The 21,335-nt window shown below is 29.6% G+C and overlaps 1 protein-coding gene across 1 annotated transcript in view; it reads left to right on the forward strand.

Annotated features, from left to right (window-relative positions):
- Nucleotides 1-7,807: 7,807 nt before the first annotated feature.
- Nucleotides 7,808-21,335, forward strand: part of LOC119676961 — a 31,707-nt gene continuing 18,179 nt past the window's right edge. Inside the window, exons 1-7 of the mRNA XM_038088228.1 lie at nt 7,808-7,857; nt 11,365-11,497; nt 11,665-11,808; nt 12,055-12,255; nt 14,720-14,788; nt 19,409-19,518; nt 19,972-20,186. Of these exons, the coding sequence (XP_037944156.1) occupies nt 7,808-7,857; nt 11,365-11,497; nt 11,665-11,808; nt 12,055-12,255; nt 14,720-14,788; nt 19,409-19,518; nt 19,972-20,186 (922 nt within the window). The remainder of the gene's footprint in view (nt 7,858-11,364; nt 11,498-11,664; nt 11,809-12,054; nt 12,256-14,719; nt 14,789-19,408; nt 19,519-19,971; nt 20,187-21,335) is intronic.

Raw genomic sequence — 21,335 nt, forward strand, 5'->3', positions numbered from 1 at the left:
TTATTTCATTGGCCCAATTTCTAAAATACATTGAAGAAAGCAAAACATTGAAAACACCAATCAGCCATAACAGCATTTTTTAAAGACGTTCCTCTCACAGTTACGCATATGTACCCACCTACCGGGTATTCTTCAGAAGTAACTTACTGACAAACATACTATTTTTCTTCGGTTTTACAAACTGAATACTACACACACCGTTTAATCTATCTGACTTTATTAAAATTACTACTACAAGCAAATCTTAATATGGGTCGTAATTGAAAAAGCTCTGCAACTGCATCCATTCACATTTGGAGTCAAAATTTTTTGTTAGAACATCAAAAAAAATTATGTATGGATCATATACACTGAAATTATATGCCGAACACTCTCATATATGCAGTCAACAAATTTGCATAATATATATGCTTTAAAACAAAATGTGTACAACTTGTAGTTGAGTGTCCCCAGAATTTCTTTAACTTCCATATGATAATAACAATTCTCCAAAAAAAATTTGCTTTAAAGTAAATCATATACAGCTCGCAGTATACAGGTTTGATTAACTTATAGACTCCACGTCAGTGCTATATTTATTGTATTATATATTGGTAATATTGGTGATGTATATTGTAGGTTATATCTGAACCAACTAAACGTCAAAAGTGACGCGTACTGTAGAAGGAACTGTAGAACTGTAGAACATTAATTGATGTGTTGACAGGTCACTGTCTGGTCGCATCACATGCCCGATAGCTAAACCTAACTCACAGCGATGCTTGTAGGAAATGCAACGAGCCGAATGCAAAGGAAACTCTGGAGCATCTGCTGTGTGATTGCCCGGCTTTCTCGAGAACTCGACAAAAATACTTGGGGGCTGTCAGTTTTACAGGACTGGAACATATACCTGAAGTTTCTGTTGGAATCCTAATAAATTTTGCTAATGAAACGCGCATCCTAGGTGATGCATACAATCGCTAAAATAAGACTCTGATATGGTATTGCAATGGACCTTAATGGTCTATGTGTGGCCCTTTTGGTCTGCCAGCATAAGCTAATCTAATCTAATCCAATCTAATCTAATCTAATCTAATCTAATCTAATCTAATCTGATGCGTCTTATGACAAAAAGAAACTATTTAAAAGTTAGAAGGGTTCGAATAGAAACAAAAAGAGAAAAACAGGAATTTTAATACTTAATTTTATTGAAATTTTGAATAAATTTATTTAAATTGAACAAGTATATTGTGTTATGTTTATGTTTAATAATCATTTGTTATTTATTACTATGTATTATATATCTGCAATTTATGTATTACGAATATTTAATTGATATATTATATAGATATTTTTACTTTAAATTATGTAAACTATAAAATTTCCATACAATTAATATATAGAACTATAAATAATAATTGAAAATTTTCTGCAAACAACACGACCAATATTTTACTTTTTTATAATGAAACATATTATTAATTACTTTGGCGACATTAGTACTTAATTATAACATTTAATTAATTTATATATATAATATAGGACATGTAAAATAAAAATGTGTAAATAATATAAATATATAAAGAATACAAACAAAATTGTTTTACGCAAAGCGGTAATAGAGAATAATTATAGGTTTAATTAATTTGATACCGAATTAAAAATATGTTAAATAAATATATGAAAAATATTTAAATAATATAATTACATAAAGAATACAAAAAAATTTATTTTTCGACACCTAAATTAAAGACTTTATCTAAATATTTTGTTTTAAACTACAACTATTTGAAACTCTATCGTAAATCATCTGTAAACCAGCACACAAATATTCATAAAATGTAGAACTACAATATTCATTCTATGAAATTTATTCATTTACTGTAATAAACTTTGTGTAATTTTAACACAAACGTTTGCTACATCCAAGCATATGAAATAAATTTAATTGCAAATAACACATTAAATATTGCTTAGCACAAAATTTAAGTGCTTTTACGGAGCGCTTTTCACAAAATACCAAATTTCTACTCGTTTATGAATTTATTGAATTTCAACTGGTGATATGGAACAAATTGTTTTGATTAATAACAAAATAACCTTTTAGAATATGTTTCAAACTTTGCACTATAGTAAAGCAGATTGCATGTTTACATGTTTGCAAATGCTTGCATGCAATAACTTGTGGTGCAACGTTGCGTATACGTGATGTGATGATGCGTAAATCGATTTAAAATCTGTTCCCAATGACTTTATCTGCTCTCCATTATATTTGTTAATACTTGTCAAAAGTGTGATGAAGTGACTGCATATGAGTACTTAGTGTGAGTTTTTGATTAAATGCCAAATTTAAATGACTAAAGTACAATAAATTGCAAATAATTTAATCCTCTTAGAAACAAATAATAATAATGCAAATAAGTGCATTATATTGCAATAATTTGGATTTAATCTCTATTTCAGATTGTGAAGTTAATAAAATAATGGAAATTTTGATTATTTCAATAAATAACAAATAAACTTCAAAGCCATGAGCATGAAGAATACATATGATTTTAACAAAATCTTAGGTGAAAATAATAAATTTAGTAGTATTTAAAATTTGTTAATAAAATTTCTACATCATATACGTATGATATATTTTGACTTCATTTACTGTGTAGTAAATGATATCATATTAAAATTATATAGAATAAAATCTAAACACAAAAAGTATTTATTTATTCTATACATACTGAATTAAATAATCACGCATTTGAATCCTCATTTAATGAATTTTTCCTCTGCCTGAATTGAAATCTTTTTTCCTTAATGGAATTCCATTACGAAATGAAATAATCACATCCGAAGAATTTTTCATTACGAATTCCTCTGATGCACTATCCAATTATTGAATTCCGTTTTGTGGCAAGAGTAAGTTCGGAGGTAGTTTGGAAATGAAGCGGACTATAATGATTTAATTACACATTTCAATTGATATTGCGCGGACATAACTCGGACCATTGATGATATTATTCAATACTTCAAATAGCACTGCCGTGGCAAATACAATTATGTTCAATCACATTTTCGCATCATTTGAGAATCAAAATTAGAGGTAAAGTAATTAGAAATACAGTTAAACAATTTAATACATGACCATATAGAAAGTACGAGATAGAGAGCATATTTCACGAGAATCACTTATTCGAAAAGATTACTTCTTCTTAAAGACATATTGATATTATAACTATTTGTAAATATAATTAATTAGGTTTACTTTAAACCGAAGCATGAATTTCTAATATAAACATTTAAAATTAAATTCTAAATTAAGTTAAATTCATTAGTCAAGACTATTTTGTGAAAATATTTACTTTCTTAAGCGAGTGTATTCTTTTGTTATTGCTTCTACTCATAACATTCTAATTGGCATAATGGACTTTTAATGCAAAGACTGCTATTAGCAGCCTTTTGTGAAAAGTGCTTCAAATATCATAATATGCATAGTATCTTTTGAGAAAATTTATAAAATTTTTATTGCTTCAAATTATAGACAGAATATTTTAATCGACACAGTCGATTTTGTTTAAGAATACTTGCAATAAATCTCTTTAGCAGAAATTAATCCCAGTAAATTATGTCTCTAGCTTTTTTTATGGCTTCTATTCTTGGACAAAATCTTTACGTGCTAAAATTTCTATGAAAGACTACTAACAATGCACTTTTGCTCTACCACTTTTGAGAAAACTCAAAACATCTTTAATACTGTTTCTTGTAGATATGATGTTTGATTGACACACTTTAAATTCTGTTAAATATGTAATTGTTATATATATCTTTGGATTGACTGCATGAGGAACTTCATTTTGCAACACATTATATTTAGAAAAACTTTTGTTAAAAGTTTAACTTTTAAAAAAAATTCCCCTGCACTACGATTAAATTGGCCTATTCCACAGATACCCATATTTCGATCCCTGTCCCTATCAGCTACGGTCGAAGGTTGATCTATGAAAACTTTTTGGTTCAGGTACATAGTGAGTGGACCGTTACCGCGTCAGCACCAAGGTCAAGGGCTACTTGACCAATCTATTCCAAATATAAATCCTCTGACTTAATTTGCAGAGGCAAATCAGAGGTGTCTAGGTTAATATCTATCTTAACAGGTCACTGGTCTATAGGACGGATGTAGCTAGACTCGGTCTACCGTGTGGTACCTCTTGCAGTGCGCGTCTACCAGTTCTCGAAGAAATGACACCAGAACACTTGATGTATCTTTGTCCTGGTCTGGTCAAAACTAGGTTTAAGATTCTAGGGGCCCTATTCTTCAATTCACTCGGCGATATCTCCAGCATCAGCTTTGGTCAAATTCTTGCCTTTGTAAATGCCTCTGGCTGGTTCTAGTCTGACCTTCTCCCTACTAATCACTACTACGAGGTTTTTGTGGTTTCAAAACGGCTCTTTTGCAAATTGAGGAGGACTCGTCCTCCCTCCACCACAACTAACTAACTAACTACGATAAAATTAAAACTGTAAAGACTGTTCTTACATTATAAGCTCAGCCCTTCAAGTGAATATATAATTAATTTTAATATTAAAAGTGCCTCTTGGTGTTAAAATTTTGATCAAAAGAAGATTTATCTTTGAAATTAGAATTGTGGAATAATAATTGAGGAATACTTTGATAGAAAAACTTCTTTTAAACATATATGCCGCAATAAATGTTTCATTGTGATTGTCATCTTTTAGTAAATTTGTATTGATTTAGGTACATAAGCGCCAACACATACTCAATTATGATTAAGATATCATTTTAAATTAGTATTTTTTTAGTTACATACAAAATGTATATGTATCATTTTGTACAAAGAGACAAAAGTGATAGAAAGAGACAAAAGTGATAGAAAGATACAAAAAAGAGACTTAACAATATAAACCATATTTATGGATAATCTTTATAAATACCTACTATATTCTTTACAAGACAGTTAACCCATTCAAACGTTTGTCAACGTTTTGCCAAGTACCATTTATTTGTCTTTAAAGGTGCTGCAAATAAATTGTAATGGATTAAATGAAATCACTTTAAAATTGCGGCCATAAAGACGTAGCCATAAAATGGATAACTGGTCATTTGCAAACCAACTGACTTTGATCAATCCTTTTGATGATATAAAACAGCATAGGGAAAAGGATATACTGATTAAAATCCAAACTAATATGTACAAAATCAAAAGCGTATACATTAAAATAGTGAATTCTTAAAAGTATACTTCGCCATATTATGATTTATGTAATTTTACTTTTATAGCTGTTGAGAATTATAAATTTCACATTTTTCAAATATAAACTTATAGCATTAGTGTATAGAAAGCATTACCTGATAACTGTTATATTTTTTACAACTATATGAGTTATATAAATAAGTAAACGATATGTCTTTTACCCTCGACAGCCTGACTTTGACTGACTCTCTTTTTATTCAATGTATTTGTATTACAAATACTAGGTCTGTTCCACGAGCTACTCATAGTAACTTTGAGTAAACACTGTGTATACACAAGCGCGTTCCACCAGCAAATTTTCAAGTATTTTTGTGTAAATTTTACTTCTGTTTTACTCATGTGTTACTATGAGTACCTCGTGGAACAGACCTAATATTTACAGAGTTATAATTATACTACTTTATTATACAACAATAACGGGATCCGAACTTTTGTATGATAATATGTAGATGTTGAAGAAATTGGCAGATTTAAAAAATTTAGTTTATTTAGAAAAAAAAAACTTCCAGACATTTAATTGACTTTATACATATGCATTTTCCAAATAAGCTTAAGTGATTTACATATGGATAATAAAACTTTTTGTTTAAAATTTAATTTGGATTATAATAATAACATTTCAGTTACTCATGCATTCTACTCATGCACTTCCAAAACCACATTTACTTAATACCCTATTAAGACTGTAATATGCTTTTATTTATTTTAAATGAAATTTGAAACTACTCAGCTTATGAATTTCTGGAAACATAAATGCAGCACGAAGACCGAAACTTAATTCCAAAAATAGTAAATGCAATCACATTTTAAAGTTTTATAGAAAAGCAGAGCAGGAAACCCAGCAATTTTCCAACGAAATATAATTTTAAAAATCACTACTTCGAAACAAAACAACCAACTATCTAATATTCCTTATAAATACATTTGCTGTAATACAGCACTATAACATCGCTTAACCGAAAATATTTGAAAAAGGATCAATTCCACTTCACAAAATTTATTTGTTCTGGGAAATGAGCAAGTGCACCAAATGAACACAATATGATATTTCTACTAAAACTAAGCGCAAAATATCAATTAGAATGTAATATCAGAAAACAAAAATAACCACAGTAATTAACGCCCAGTTGCGCTGCAGCCAATGGATGGTTTAACCAAACTGAGTGATGTTCATTAGTTCATAAAGTAATATGTGGGCATATTCTACCCGTTCTGTTTTTAACATTTATAATAGAGATTTTAGTTTTGTTTCTAAATATTTAGTTTCCTTCAATGCAACTAAGATATTTATTTAAAAGTATCTGCACTAATTTTTGCAGTAAATTTATTCAGAACAAGAATTATTATAAATTATAAAAAGGTCATTAGTATATCTTCCTTAATAGTAACCATTCATATTGAAATCAAATTAATCTTGAATTTATAATTTGTTAATTTAGAAAATGTTTTTTCCCTAAACCTTCAACAAAAGAATTTTTTGTGCATTTGAGAATGAATACTTAAGACTTACTTGAGACTTACGATTTCGGACATATATCTGGAATATTTGAACACTACTAGGAAAGTTTATCTAAACAACTGAAATTGTCTCTCAATAACTATATGACAGACGACACCACCAACCATGGACAAGAACTGGGCTACACTAAACGAGCATACCATGATATTTACTGCAGTGGCCATGATATTTCATGGTAAGAAAGGAACTGTTAAACTAAAGTTAATTCGTTGGTTCACACTTGTGAATAAGAGAATTACGACCAACTGCATCATTACCTGTATTTACGGCCATGCGCGGAAAGAATAAACACACGACGATTAAATTTGGTTTTTATGCAAATCTCGAGAAAATCACGATCCCTTGAACAGCATTCAATAATATTTCCGACACTTTTAGCGTTAAGGTCAGAATAGAAGAAAGAGAAAGAGAACAAACCCACTTCCAATAACAATTTAAGGCTAGTTGAGTTCATATTGTCCTTCTTCTTCGCCATATTGGATAGATCTGCCAAGTAACCACCTTATCAATTAAGATGAAATCAGGAAAAGCATTTTTTTTGTGCTCTAAGTTAAGAATTTCAGAGTCGATAAACTTACTTTTAACAAAATTTTAAAACTGACTGAATTATCTGGCGCTTGTATCATCTGGTTAAGTAGCACAGGATTCCATTAAAGCGATATTGTAAGAACTAGCTGAATATAACCTAAAATCATATTGAATACTTCCTGAATATACTCCTGATATAACACATTCTCCCAGTATATTAAGTGTACTTTCTTATCAAAGTCCATACATCGTCCTAGTACATAGGTCTAGTACCATGACCCTATGAACAGATGTAGCTGGAGGCCATCAATCTCACTCAACACAGCTGAAAGAGTCACCGGATTAAACACTTCGTAAATGATGTAAGACAGTGTTCTGGTGTTCTAGACGTGCATTCATGTCGTAGTCCAAACATCCACTTAATACCATTAATACCATTAAACTTGTCGTCACCAATTTGGATTCACGCATGACAGCTGAAGCTTTCACTACTCAACTCTTTAGCAGATTCAAAATGGGTGTTTGGAGTCGTCTAAGTATGTTAGTAACAGAATGGGGCAATAGGTCTAAGTGAATCTTCTTTGGATCGCTGATATAAACTAAATAAGTTAAATAAATTAAATAGTAACATGGTGTTAGATGAGCTGTAAAAGTTAATCTGCGATGTATTTCACTTATATTTTAATCCTTATTCCCTTTTAACAACTTAGTAGTCTAAGTACACAAAGTTTTGACAGAAATTAATCAAAAATTATTGTAATAAAATTAAATTTACTTGAAGTCTAAACTAATTATAAAAATGATGATAAAGTGAATATAATCTTACTTTTAAAAACTAATGGCGTTCGTACCAAGATATTTATGTTAAAGGTTAAACGATAATTCTACTGGAACAACAGTTTTGTCAATAAAATTAAGCTTCTATATTTTTGGTTGAATTTTCACATATCCTAAGATCGGTTTAAAAATATATATGAAAATCTTATATATATTTACATATCTCTTATTATACTTTTGACAGCTGACTCCAAGACTTAACAACCCAAAATAATTTATTAGCACGTGTTTTATCTACTTATAATCACTTAATATAAATTAACCTTTTATCTTATTTACTCATATAAAAAGCAGTAATATATTAAAATGAAATGCACCTTCAGCTAAAATAAACAGTAAACTAAAGACAATCATAATTCTCATTTAAAATACACACAGACGTGTTTTTGCTCTTCGCAAATATAGAATCTAAGGTGTTTGGAGGACAAACGTTCATATCCGAGTACAAATATCCGCTTATAAACACAACCTCATTTGTGCTCGATAATGCAAAGGCCAAAGCTAACCGGAAACGAATAAGTAAACGAAACCGTAAAGGATTAAGTTCGTGCGAAAATTGCCACATTTATTTTTTGTAATTCCTTTTATTTGTTACTTTCGTTTATTTTCATTTTTATTTTTATTAATATTTTCATGTAGTCTTTGTATGTTTTTATTAAGCCTTTCTGCTTAGGGCCGTGCAAATCCTTTTTTGCCTCTCTGCGTTTAAGGATATTGCTTTATTGTTTGCTTTTTTATCTAACACATCATAAACGGTTACCCAAAATATTTACTTAGCAAAAATTAAAAAAATAACAATATTGTGAAATCGGATCAGCACCTTTTTTTGTGTTCCTTAAACAACTTGGAATGGAAGATACTTTTTCTTTATTTGTTTTGCTTGATGTTGTCTAATTTATTCCCTTCTTTCTCATGAACTGATATTAAGTATAAATATTTTAAATACTCAATTAGAGCAACGAAGAAAAAAAGTTAATGCGAAAGGTTTTTAAATCCCCGCAGGGTTAATGCCAATTTAATTTAGAATAACCTTAATGATTAAACTTTATCTACGTCATTATCTAAGCAGAATAGTATAAATAGATGATGAATTAAAAATATAACACATTTGTGTGACGTCAAGATCAGTGGTGTAGCCAAAATTGTGCCAAGGGAGGACATAAATAAAAATTGACAGTGTTTTTGTAATATATTATCTTTCATCCAGATAATATCCTTATAACAAGAACAGATCTAATGTTGCCATGTTCATTGATAGCTAGATAACAATCAAAGTCCTTGAATTATTCAACCCACATTCAAAGACAGTAAAAGAATGTAGAGAGGCTATCAACGAGCTAAACTGTTTGGTTGACATCACCTAATATTTTAGTTATTGGAACATTGAAGAGAACGAAAATGTTGAGCGCTGCCTGTTTATATTATGCTTTAAAACCATTAAGAGAAATATTAACTTCTACGTTCTTCAACTTGCCAATAACCAATAGAAGACACTTAAGTCATGTGCAACTTCCCTGTTAACATGGCCTACCTATAATCAAACTAGATCTTGACTCATCAAAAAATATAGTGAGAATACTATGATGCTTACTGCAGTTCTTTCCGGTTATTGGTGTATAAGAATCCACACAGAGAAACTACGCACTCTTCATACTCGTAATTCTCACTGCAGAAGTTGTGGAAAGCTGCTGGAAACAGAAATCATAGAACACTTTCTTTGTGAACGCCCGACTTAAACGTCCAGAAGGAATATGCTTTCATATCTTCCAGAATTTTTTCTTAACTCGTCTGTTTAGTTTAATTAACAGAAAGTTCACGCCAAGATTTAAGTAATTTAAAATGTTTTATCAGACTTAAAGCGAAGATCTACAGAGAATATATTTTATAAGAAACTTTTAAGTCTCAGACAATCGAATATCATAGTAGGAGGGTTTAAATAGGAGAAGAAAATTCTGCAAGATTACAAGCTTTAACTTCTTATACAATTGAACCTTTCAGTTAGAAAAGATTCAGTTTCAGTTAGGGTTTAAACAGTTGAAGAATATTTTGCAGGGGTACAAGCTTTTAAGTCTTAGATAATTAAATATTTTAATGGATGAGTTTACATTTATAAATATAATTACATTAAGAACAAAAATATTGTCTCCAAAAATAAAAAATATGCTATTAAAATTTAAAATAATAAGGGAAGGTTTCAAATACTCAAAACAACTTCACGGTCAGGCAAAAATTCAATTATTTAAATTATATAAAATCTTTTGTTGTTAAAGGTTACAATATTTTGAAACCTCTCTAACAGTATATATATGTATATAATAGTTTCTATAAGTAAAATAGTCACTACGTAGTAGTCACTTCTACTAAGTAAAATAGTCACTACCGTCAAAACTAACGTTAAATTGCAATTCATTAAATTTAAAATAATAAAAAATATAATTAAAACTTGTCCTTAACAGAAATTCAATTTTTTAATAAAATTTTTGGTAAACAATACTTTGTTTCATTAATATTCCATGCAATCTATAATAATGATGTTAAGGCAAATTTTAATTTGTATAGTAAATATTGTATATACCATACAAATTTGAGTTTTTAATTTCCACAAATAGAGCTAAAAATAGAAAATTAATTAATATGGAAATATTATAATAAAATAACAGAGTTTTAAAATTTTTAAATATGATTTTTAAATTAATTTTTGCCATAATTTTTATTGTAAATTAGTATTAACCGTTTTGCTGAGTTTTTATTTTATGTATGAGCTACGAATTTATCATAACAAAAATCAACTTAATTAAACCGTTTACCTCAATATGTATAATACTATTATATTATATATTTTTTTCTCAAATATTTATAGAGCTTTATTAATTTTATGAAAATTAAATTTATTTTATTTTTCTCTTCTTCACTTTATTCCGCATGCACAATCCTTAAACCACAACGGAAACGTATCCATTTTAACAACCATAACAACTGTTTTGATATATCTGCTCACATATGGCAACATAATGGAAATAAAAAAATATTATAAATTATATGAAAATATTAAATGTGAATATGAAATAAAACAAAACCAAACACAACAAAAACAAAAAAAAAAAAAACAATTGTGCAAAACTTCAATGAACAATTCAACACAACTCTATGGATCCGACTTCGAATACAATGCAAATTAAAAATACACAACTACTCAACGCTCAATAAAACATAAAACCAATTCCATTGAAACAGAGGCACATCTGGCATAGATATTGACTTACGACGTGTTGATATTGACCAGTGCCCACAAAGAAATACGCCTGGAACAACACAGCCTTTGAACATATTTGCTGGTACCGATAAATGCAAGCAACGCACGACCATGGTGAGTACACATAGAATATCTTACAGATACAAATCCCACACTGTCCCATTCGTTGGTATGGGATTTTCCATAGAAAAATGTAAAGATAACTATAGAACGAAATCATAAAAAACTATCTTCAATCATTTTATTTTTTTTTTTCATTTTTATAATTATTGTTTGTATAGTGCGAAGCATTGAAAGGATTGGGCTTCAGACGGGGTTCCTATAAGTGTATCTGTCGTAAAGGTTTTTACTTTCCTGACATAATAATAGCACAAAAATTTTTTAATGGCAGTTTACTGGAGGAAGAATATGAAAAATTAATGTTGGTAAGTTTTTTTCTTGAGAATTTATTCGATAATTGCACTTTAAATGTTAAGCCACTTTCTTTTATGTGAGAAGTAAAACAATATTAAGCTTATTAAGTTTTAAATTTATTCAGTGACATTTACTTAAATAAAGTTTCCAAAAAAAAAAAAAAAGGAGAAAGAAAACACTATAGCAAATCTGCGAACAGAACAAAGCGCAATTACTTAATTGAATTTAAAGTAGCAAAATTTCTATCCTATTACAAGGGCAAGAACTCAACATACAACATAATTAATGAGTATGAATGTCTACCCTGTGCGGAAGGATGCGATTCCTGCGAAGACAGCTCGCCTTGTATAGCAGCACTTAATTGGCCAATGCGTACCAGTATCCTAGTCTTGGCATGCACTGTCATTGGATTGCTGCCACCAGCAGCTTGGTTCACTTTTCGCTATCAACAAGTTAAGGTAATTTTCAGCATAAAATAAAAAATAAAATAAAATATTAAATAAAAAATTTTGAAATAAATTTGTAAAATAAATAAACTTAAAGTCACACTGAAAGTTACTTTTATAGATCCTCATACACACACACACACACACGCACACAAACATATAAATGACAAGTATAAGTCCTTTCCGAAACAGTGGTCTTTGCTTTTCATGCTGTCAGTGTCATGTCTTTAAATCGACCTTGAAGTACAGTTCTACCACAAAGCAGCTTATGTTGGTTTTCCCTTTTAGTGAATTATTTATATGTCCACTTTGTGCTTGGCATATTGGCAGAGTCACGCCCCTTTATTTGTTCTCAAGTTTCTCTGTGACAGCTCATGCTGTGATTCCACAGGATCTGTCACAGTTTAAACAGTTGCAGGTATTCTTGTTCGCAGGACGTTTACTTGTGGTCAATAGGAGAATTGCGGTTTGAAAAGCTGTTGATTCAGTGCAAAGGATTAAACAAGTTGATACAAATGTGTTTATTTTGAAAACAATGCTAAAGGACCGATAGCTATACATACTTGCTATGAAATTTGAAAATGTTGCGCATTGAGTGCACAAGTAATTAAGATACTTTACATTAGATTTTGCTACAAACATATTCCCAGAAAAGTAAATGCTGATAATAAATAAATGCCATATGAATTGTGAATAAATTTTAAAATAAAAATAATAAAATTTAATAATATAAAATTTTTAATTCAATTGATTTTACTGTTCATAAAAACTAATGCTTTCAAATAAAAGTTTTTCTAACAGTAGTGAATTACAACAACAGAATTTTTATTTATATTTAATTAACTGAATTTTAAGCTGACCATACAGCTGTACGCATCATCAGTGGTCATGCAATTATTTCTTATATTTAATTATTCGTAATTAATTTTTTTACATCTGTAAATACGAAGGGTTTAAGTCTTAGTATTTAATGCTTAAAAAAAAAAAATTATAACTTAAATATGAATTTTCCAACAAGATAGTCACTTCAGGTGTAACAACTCCTCTATACATAAATGCGTTATCCATCTTACCCAAATACTTTTCATGAACATTTTAAACCACGTCTACGTCTTTTAAGTTTTTTCCATCTCGCTTATATCGAATAGTGAATTGCAAAGGATTATGTATGAAATAACTCACTCCTGGACTAGAACCAAAAGTGATTTCACAGTAAATCAACGGTTCAAAAACCAAAGAAGTAGTTGGTGCAGGGATATTTGGGCCTAACACTAGAATCTCGGTCGCGTTGTGTATATAGCGCACTGTCTTCCAAGCAGAGGTTAACGCCATCAAGATCTACGCTCATATCAACATTAACAATAGATTGAAAAGCGCCCGTATCTGTATTTACGCAGATAGTCAAGCAGCAATTAAAGCATTATTCTCCTGAAAGTTTTTCTCAAAGCTTCTATTAGACTGATATGATTCGCTACAGCAGCTGGCAACAAAGTGATGCTTTGCTGGCTGCCTGTTCACACAGAAATGAATGGTAATGAGTCTGTAGACAGTCCTGCGAGGTTAGGGTCTGCCATTCAAATCTGTGGACCGGAACCATATTGTCAATTAAGTTGGTTTACTACTAGGTCTCTAATTGATAAATGGTTTTCAACCGAGAGAAGTCAACGGCCGACATTCTGGCTTTAATTCGGAAGGCGGAATGTCTTTTGTTGGGTAAGGGTCTGTTGCAGCACAAAAGATCAACAAGGTCGCAGTGCTCCACTCCGTTGTGAGCAAATATTCCGTTTATTCCTATGTATGAAATAGGAATAAACATATCATAGAAAATTTTGAGCTTAGTTAAAGAAAAGATTCAGTGGTTGCAGCAAAATTATATAAACTTAAAATAGAATTGTAATTATATTTTAATTTCAGGATTGTTACGCCATATATCGTATATCGAATATCAGGGTTAGTATATTTTATTTTCAGTGATATCACTCGTTTATAATCTCGTTCCACATTTCTAAATTTGTGATAATTTTACAAGCAGCAGATCTTACATCCTAAGTCCCTATCGAGTAGTAAATTAACATTGACAGCAATATGTAAATATTTTTAGCATCCAGAAAATAAAGTGGTGGATATAGAAAATTCTAAAAGGAAAGTTTTAAAATGTATGTTAAGAATTCAATATTGCTCTTGTCTGATTAAATATTTAAATCAAAGAAATCTTTAACTAGTCATACCTAAACGTTAATGACGACATGGATAATCGACTGAATCCATAAGATATTTATACACAAATACATACGAATATAATTATTACATTTAAAGCAATAAATTGTATTTTTATGTATTTTATTATTCGAATGTGAGCCATTTTTGGCTAGTGTAAACGCCATATTACTTCCTGAAAATTTAAGAAACAGTTTTAAATAAAACTAAAAAAATATTAAAATGACTTAAAATGATTGAATTTTTATTTTTTTGATAGGTTGTACGTGCGGCGAGTCCAGCTTTGTTGCGTGTAATTGCCTTGGGCGCCTTTTTCATTTACTGCACGGTAAGTTGAATTTAATCCTTTTATTAATTATTAAATCCTTAATGTGTTAATAAAGTTTAATAGTGCAATTTTTGACCTTTAAGCAAAAAATTTTTCTCTTTTTAATAACTGATTTATATCAGATTTATATATACCTATATATTATTAACTCAAGGAAAGAAAAATTCCATATTTTTCGCATTTATTTTTAAAGCTTATATTATCTAAACTTTTGTTTAATCACGTCATTTAATTATTCATAAATAATTATAAAATAAGATTAACCAGCACAGAACAATATAATTTTAACAGTGAATATTATACTGGATTCACACCAGAGCATTCATTGTAATTTTAGCTGTTATTTAAAATTAATCTTGATTTCGATAGCAAATCAAGTTTAATTCTGGATTCACACGAGAGTTTTGTTTGTGTTTTTAGCTAAATTTTGTACTTAAGCCAGATTAGATTAGTTTAATTCAAATTTCTTACTTTTCTTAATGAATCTTAATATATCAGGCAAAAAGAAAAGGAGAGAGATAAGGTACATCTTTCATTCTCAACATATCAAAACCCAACAATCTCCATCCAATTCTGGTGATGGCTGGGCAATAACAGACGAAATACTTTAATACTTTATGTTGCATTCGTCAGATATCTAGATTTTCCGATCGAAAATCTAGATCTTTTATTTTTTAATTACATAAGAAATTTTAGACAGCCCACTGTTAGATTCTTTTACACATTGTGTCATTACCTAGAAGCAATAGGTAAGATAGCAAGTGGGTTTCTATAGATAGATTATAGATAGATCTAGATTAAATAGATTCCTACTGTGAACCATATTATTTTGTGGACAAAATTCCCAAAATAATTAACTCAACGAATAAGTTCTACAGTACATACTGATGCTGCAAATTGAAAAATTAATGCTGGACCTTTAATTGTTCTAGCAGATTCTTTATTAGTCAATTATCCGATTATCCAGTCATTTACGCCATTCTGTAATTTATTATTTCTACTAACTAATGGTAATAAGTTTCATGATTTAAATCCCAAGGATTTATGTTCGATAAAAATTTTGGTTCTCTCTCTAAGTCAATTTATTATTCCAGTAGATAATCAAGTATTTTATCCTCACTGCTTGAGATAACTCTGTAATATTAATTGGGATAGTCTTCTTAATGCGATTCGAATGGTCTTGTTTTCATTTGGTAGGATTCAGCTGCTTACGTATACGAGTGATAGAGTCAAAGTACCTTTGTGGTGTTATTGGTGCTCTGCTTGTATTGTCATCAATGGACACGATAATTGTACTGTCTTCAAATCTATCTCTTATGTATCTCTTTGCTGAGTCACAATGTTATCTATAATGAAACCCATAAGGTATGGCATTGGTTTCAATGATATATAGCATTGGTTTCATTATGCTACCTAAGATAAAGTTGTCGAGAATATATATGAAACATGAAGTTACGTGAATGCAAAAACTACCGACATTAGGCGAATAATTAATTAAGCAATATAGTAAAATAATTGATTTTATAAATTTTTTAAATTCTTTTTTAAATTTTCATTTTCAAATATTTGATTATTTCTGTAATCAACATCTGCACTTGATTTTGATTGACTTAAAGCTAAACTAAGTTTCCAAAATTAAAAGAGAAAGTGACTAAAATGCTATTTGTTCCTAAAACATTTCATGATGTTTTATTTTCTTTTCATTTGGGTATTGGCTATTTTTTTTAAAGAACTATTTTTTATCTTTTCTACTTTCCTTAGGACTTCGTTTTCATGACAATCCCATTGGCATAATAAACTTCCTTTACTATTTCACCACTCAAGACCATTTCAAGTAAAAGTTTTCTCGTTTTCTCGGAGTATGAAACTCCTCTTTCTGGTATTGGCTCTTTGATTTATTATGGAAAGGCTGTCTTCAAGAATTTAAAAAAAATTAATACAAAGCGTATAAGAGCAATGAAATGGCCATGTATATCTCTTTAAAGTAGCCAAGTCACTAAAGGAGAAAATGTATCAATTTAAAGTGCAAAGGACACATCAAAATTCAACTCACGTTGGAAAAACCTTTTTCCTTTCTTCCCTTCTGTTTTTGTTTTCTTTTTTTTCTGTATGCTTTTTTTTATAAAAAATAAAAGGTAAAATGAATGACATTTTTAACAAGTTTTTCCTGTGGTTTCAATATTGAAACCTTTTGTGGTCAAGTATAAATTATTTTTTATATATAAAATGGTTTACAAGATGTGAGTTTAATTTGAATGTGGATAGGAAAATTTAATTTTTTTAAAAAAATTTTTAGATCTATATAATCATGAAAATTGAAATAATGTTTAAAATCTTATTTCAATTTACTTATTAAAAACCAAAATTAAACTTAGCAACCCTGTAAAATGCTAAAAATATTGTCAATGAAAACAGTTTAATATTATTTCATATCTGCTGCAGATATTAATAAATTAAAAAGTTTTGTTTAAAAAAAAAAAAAAATTCACAAGCTGGGTATCTAACATGGCGCTGAGAGCTACCGTAAGCTGAAATTATTAACATATTTGGTTTACTTCATTAATTATAAACTTATAATTTTATATTTAGCAACAGAAGGTCTGCGCCTACATCACTCGCAATTTCCTGACCGCTCACAAAAATATGTTTAATTCCACTGAATTGAGTCCCATGGAGAAACAATTCGGAGCTGTTCGAGACAAGTACGCACTTAAGCAATTCCAAAAGTACGATGGCAAACCAGTATTTTTTAAAGGTGGCTCAACTAGGGACACTGGTTTTAGTACCGCATTAGGACTTTGCGCTATTGGGTTACTATTGGACTTTAAATATCTCAACAGCGAATCGTTTTCTTAAACACCTATTTCATGGATCAAAATCTTTCAGTCATTTTTTCATCCCGCACTCTGTCTAGTATCAAACTTTGCTTAATGAAGTCACAGTTACACATATAAATAAAATGAACTACAGTTAGAACATGGTATAAATAAATTTTGTTTTTTGATTTGCATTTCATAAATAAGCAAAATATGGTAGAAAGTGTTAAAGAATTATTACAAATTATATAAGCTTAAAATATTTAAAAAAAAAGTTAAAAAGTGAAGTAAAAATTTGACATTTGAAAAATTCAATAACATCCCTGAATAAAAGTGTAGGCACACTGCGGTGGTACAGTACGGCACAGCACCGTACGGACTACTGTAAAGCAAATGTTTCACATATTTTTGTTAGTACGAGTACTGCATTCCGATTATTTAATAATAAATTGTTATATATTATTTACTTAAGTTATATTATAATAATAGTCAAACCATTGGAGTTAAATGCATTGTGGTTACTGCGATACATTCAGAATTGTTTTGGTAGCAATACTTGGCATTCGTCATACAAATTCCATAAAAAATATGCTAAATGGGTTTCAAAATACTGTACTTACACTTAGATTTATAGAACTTTTTAAACATATTATTGTATGAATTTTGTTAGTTGAGCTTAGTCGAGCAATAGTCAAAAACAAATATTAGTCTAAGAATTAATATATTGTTACTGTTATTGGGTTTGTTATCTATTTCAATCCTCATATCTTTGTGTTATCAGGAATAGAATTGTATTAGAATTTTTTTATAACTACTTGTACTATGCTTTCAATGTCTGTTCGCTAACGAGGACGTCGACTCAGACGTCACAAACTTTTGTCAATAAAAGCCTACGGCGTATTCTGAACATATGGTGGCCTGCATTAGTCTCCAAGAAAGAGCTATGGCAGCGCACCAAACAAAAGCCAATAGAGAAAAAAAAATAAGATACGCAAATATGGATGACCCAGCCGTACGTTTAGAAAGCTGACAGACGCAATTGCCCACGCAGTCATGAAATGAAACCCGCAAGGAGTAAGTAGACGAAATCGTCTCAGAACCACTAGGCGAAGGTTTGTTTCGAAAACCGAAACAAACAAAACCTTTAATCAACTACGTTCGAGAAATAGAAGCGAATGGAGGAATTTTATAATAACTATTTGTGAATAGACTAACTTCTAAATTTAATTTTTTTTATAATGACGAACATGTCATAATAAATAATAAAATAAATATATATCTGCACAATTCAGCTTATTAAAAATATAACTAAATATAATTATTTATTTATTTCTATTTGAGCCGATGCACTTGAGTACTTTTATTCTTTCTTAACTCGAGGTATTTTCAAAACCTCTCTTTACGCCTTGACTGGATTATTGTTTATCCTCCCCCAGGAGCCTGTAACTATTCTGAGATTTGAAATCTGTTAGTTTTCGCAAATAATTTCGGGGCTCTATCCTATATGTATTTTTTGATGGCATCAATCTTGAGGTCCCTAAGGATGTCATTCGTCCTAATGTACCATGGTACTTTGAAAAGTCTTCTCAAACCATTGTTCACTTCATGTTAATCTTATTTACAAAGGCTTTATAATATTCGACAATATTGTCGTTCCAAAAAATTTCAAATATACTATATGTAATCATCGAATAAAATCAAAATAATTTAAAAAATTACCGAAATACGCAAAATCTTGAAATCTCTTTCTAACTCTTTAAAATAAATTTTTCTACGAAATAATAATTTATTTTTCTTTTTTCAGAACATTGTGATGTACCCAAATCCCAGTCTGTACACGTGTACTGCACGCATTTGGCTCCGGGAAATTGGATTTTCACTAACGTATGGTGCACTCATGTTGAAAACGTGGAGGTAAATCAAAGAAAACGCTAAGAAAATATTTATTTTTAAAATTATTTACAAACATAACCGTCTGTGTATCTGGCACTAAAAAAAATTAAAACAAAATTGAGTCCGTACAAAGTACAAGATTTTTATATTTGTAAAATTGTTACATTTGCTCTAGAAGAGCAACCATGGGTTACAGATACAAAATGATTACCAAATAAAACAGAATTTTCTAAAAGAGAATTTTTTAAAGAATATAATATTTTCGTACGTGTACCTTCGTCCTTGTTTAAATAAACTGAGTAGTATTCATTTAAAATGCTTTACAATCTTACTACAACCCATCAAACATTACGTATAAATACAAATGAATTAAAAAAATATGAAAAGCATTTTTCCACATATGAAAAAATTTCTAAATATTTTTATATAAACAATTTATTATCGCTTAAAATTTTTTTAAAAATTTTTTTGCAGAATTTCTGTTATTTTTCGCGTACGTTCAGCGAAGGCAGTAAAAATCACAGATGCGGCGTTGCTTAAACGCTTAGGAATTATTTGCGGAGTCATTGGTACGTGTTTACTGGTGCGCACCTTGGTTTCACCGCCAGATGTAGTGGTTGGGCGTACTGCGGATGACTTAAAAGCATTTCTTTGCAAAACAGACTGGTGGGACTATACCTTCACATCAAGTAAGTTCAAGACGTTAATAAATTTTTGAACCACAAAAACCATGCGCTTTAGCTTTACTTTGCTTTTAGTTGGCATTTTAAGTGTATTTTATTAAACTAATAATTTTAGTTAGCTACATGGGAAATTTACATATATACTAGTATACAGATACCACAAATATATACATAAATATGTAACTATGTGTGCGTTAGACATTATTTTCAATTTGTGTCATAAACATTTTATAGTTTTGTTTGCAGACTTGATTTATTTGCATATGAACTTCTGTTGCAGATTCGCGTGTTAAACATAAAATAAAATAGTAAAATTTGTATTTGGAATCATTTTCAAAGTTAAGTCGCGTTAAGCCGAATCAACCTAAATAAAAATGTAAATCTAAGCAAATAAAATACATCAAAATATTTGATTAAACACACACACAGACTATACACTGAACATACTACACTAAATGCGGCAGAGTTGTTATCGTAATAGTTGGCAAATAAAAATCACTGACTTTATTTTGCAGAATTAAGCATTAGTATTTACTCATAACGCCTCGTTGCTTTTAAATCACATATATGAGTTATTAATATTTTGCACAAATACTCATAGGTTGGACCCTACCATATTCGAGGGGCTTAGCTGAAATGAAATGTGTCCTTCATAAATTATGTTTAAACATCGAAAATTGTAAATAAAAAATTTACAATAACAAAACATACAAAGATTCTTTTGAAAATAGTTAAAAATGTGTTAAATACACAGTAACTGATTTATAACGGCTGCATGCTGTGTAATTTGTTACATTTCACCTTCTGGCTATGAAATTTATTAGTTAATTTATTATTTTATCACTAAAATATATTCCGTATACATGGTGGAATGGAGTAAGTCCATAATTATGTTATACAGACATAAATTTGATATATGCAAAAGTGTCAAAGGCAAATATGCTGTGTGAATTGGTAAAAATGTTTATTTATTTAATAATCATGCTGTACTTTCATTTAGTTTAGTATTTAGTTGCGATGAGTTATATTTTTAAACCTTGGTAAGGATTTGCAATTTCAGCTTTGATACAAATTTGCACTTAGCAAATTAAATGAATTTTTAAGAGATTATATTTGGTAATTATAAGAGCTCATATCATTTCGCTGATATACTAC

This window comes from Teleopsis dalmanni, chromosome 2 (assembly GCF_002237135.1).
Source record: "Teleopsis dalmanni isolate 2A chromosome 2, ASM223713v2, whole genome shotgun sequence".
Taxonomy (NCBI): domain Eukaryota; kingdom Metazoa; phylum Arthropoda; class Insecta; order Diptera; family Diopsidae; genus Teleopsis; species Teleopsis dalmanni.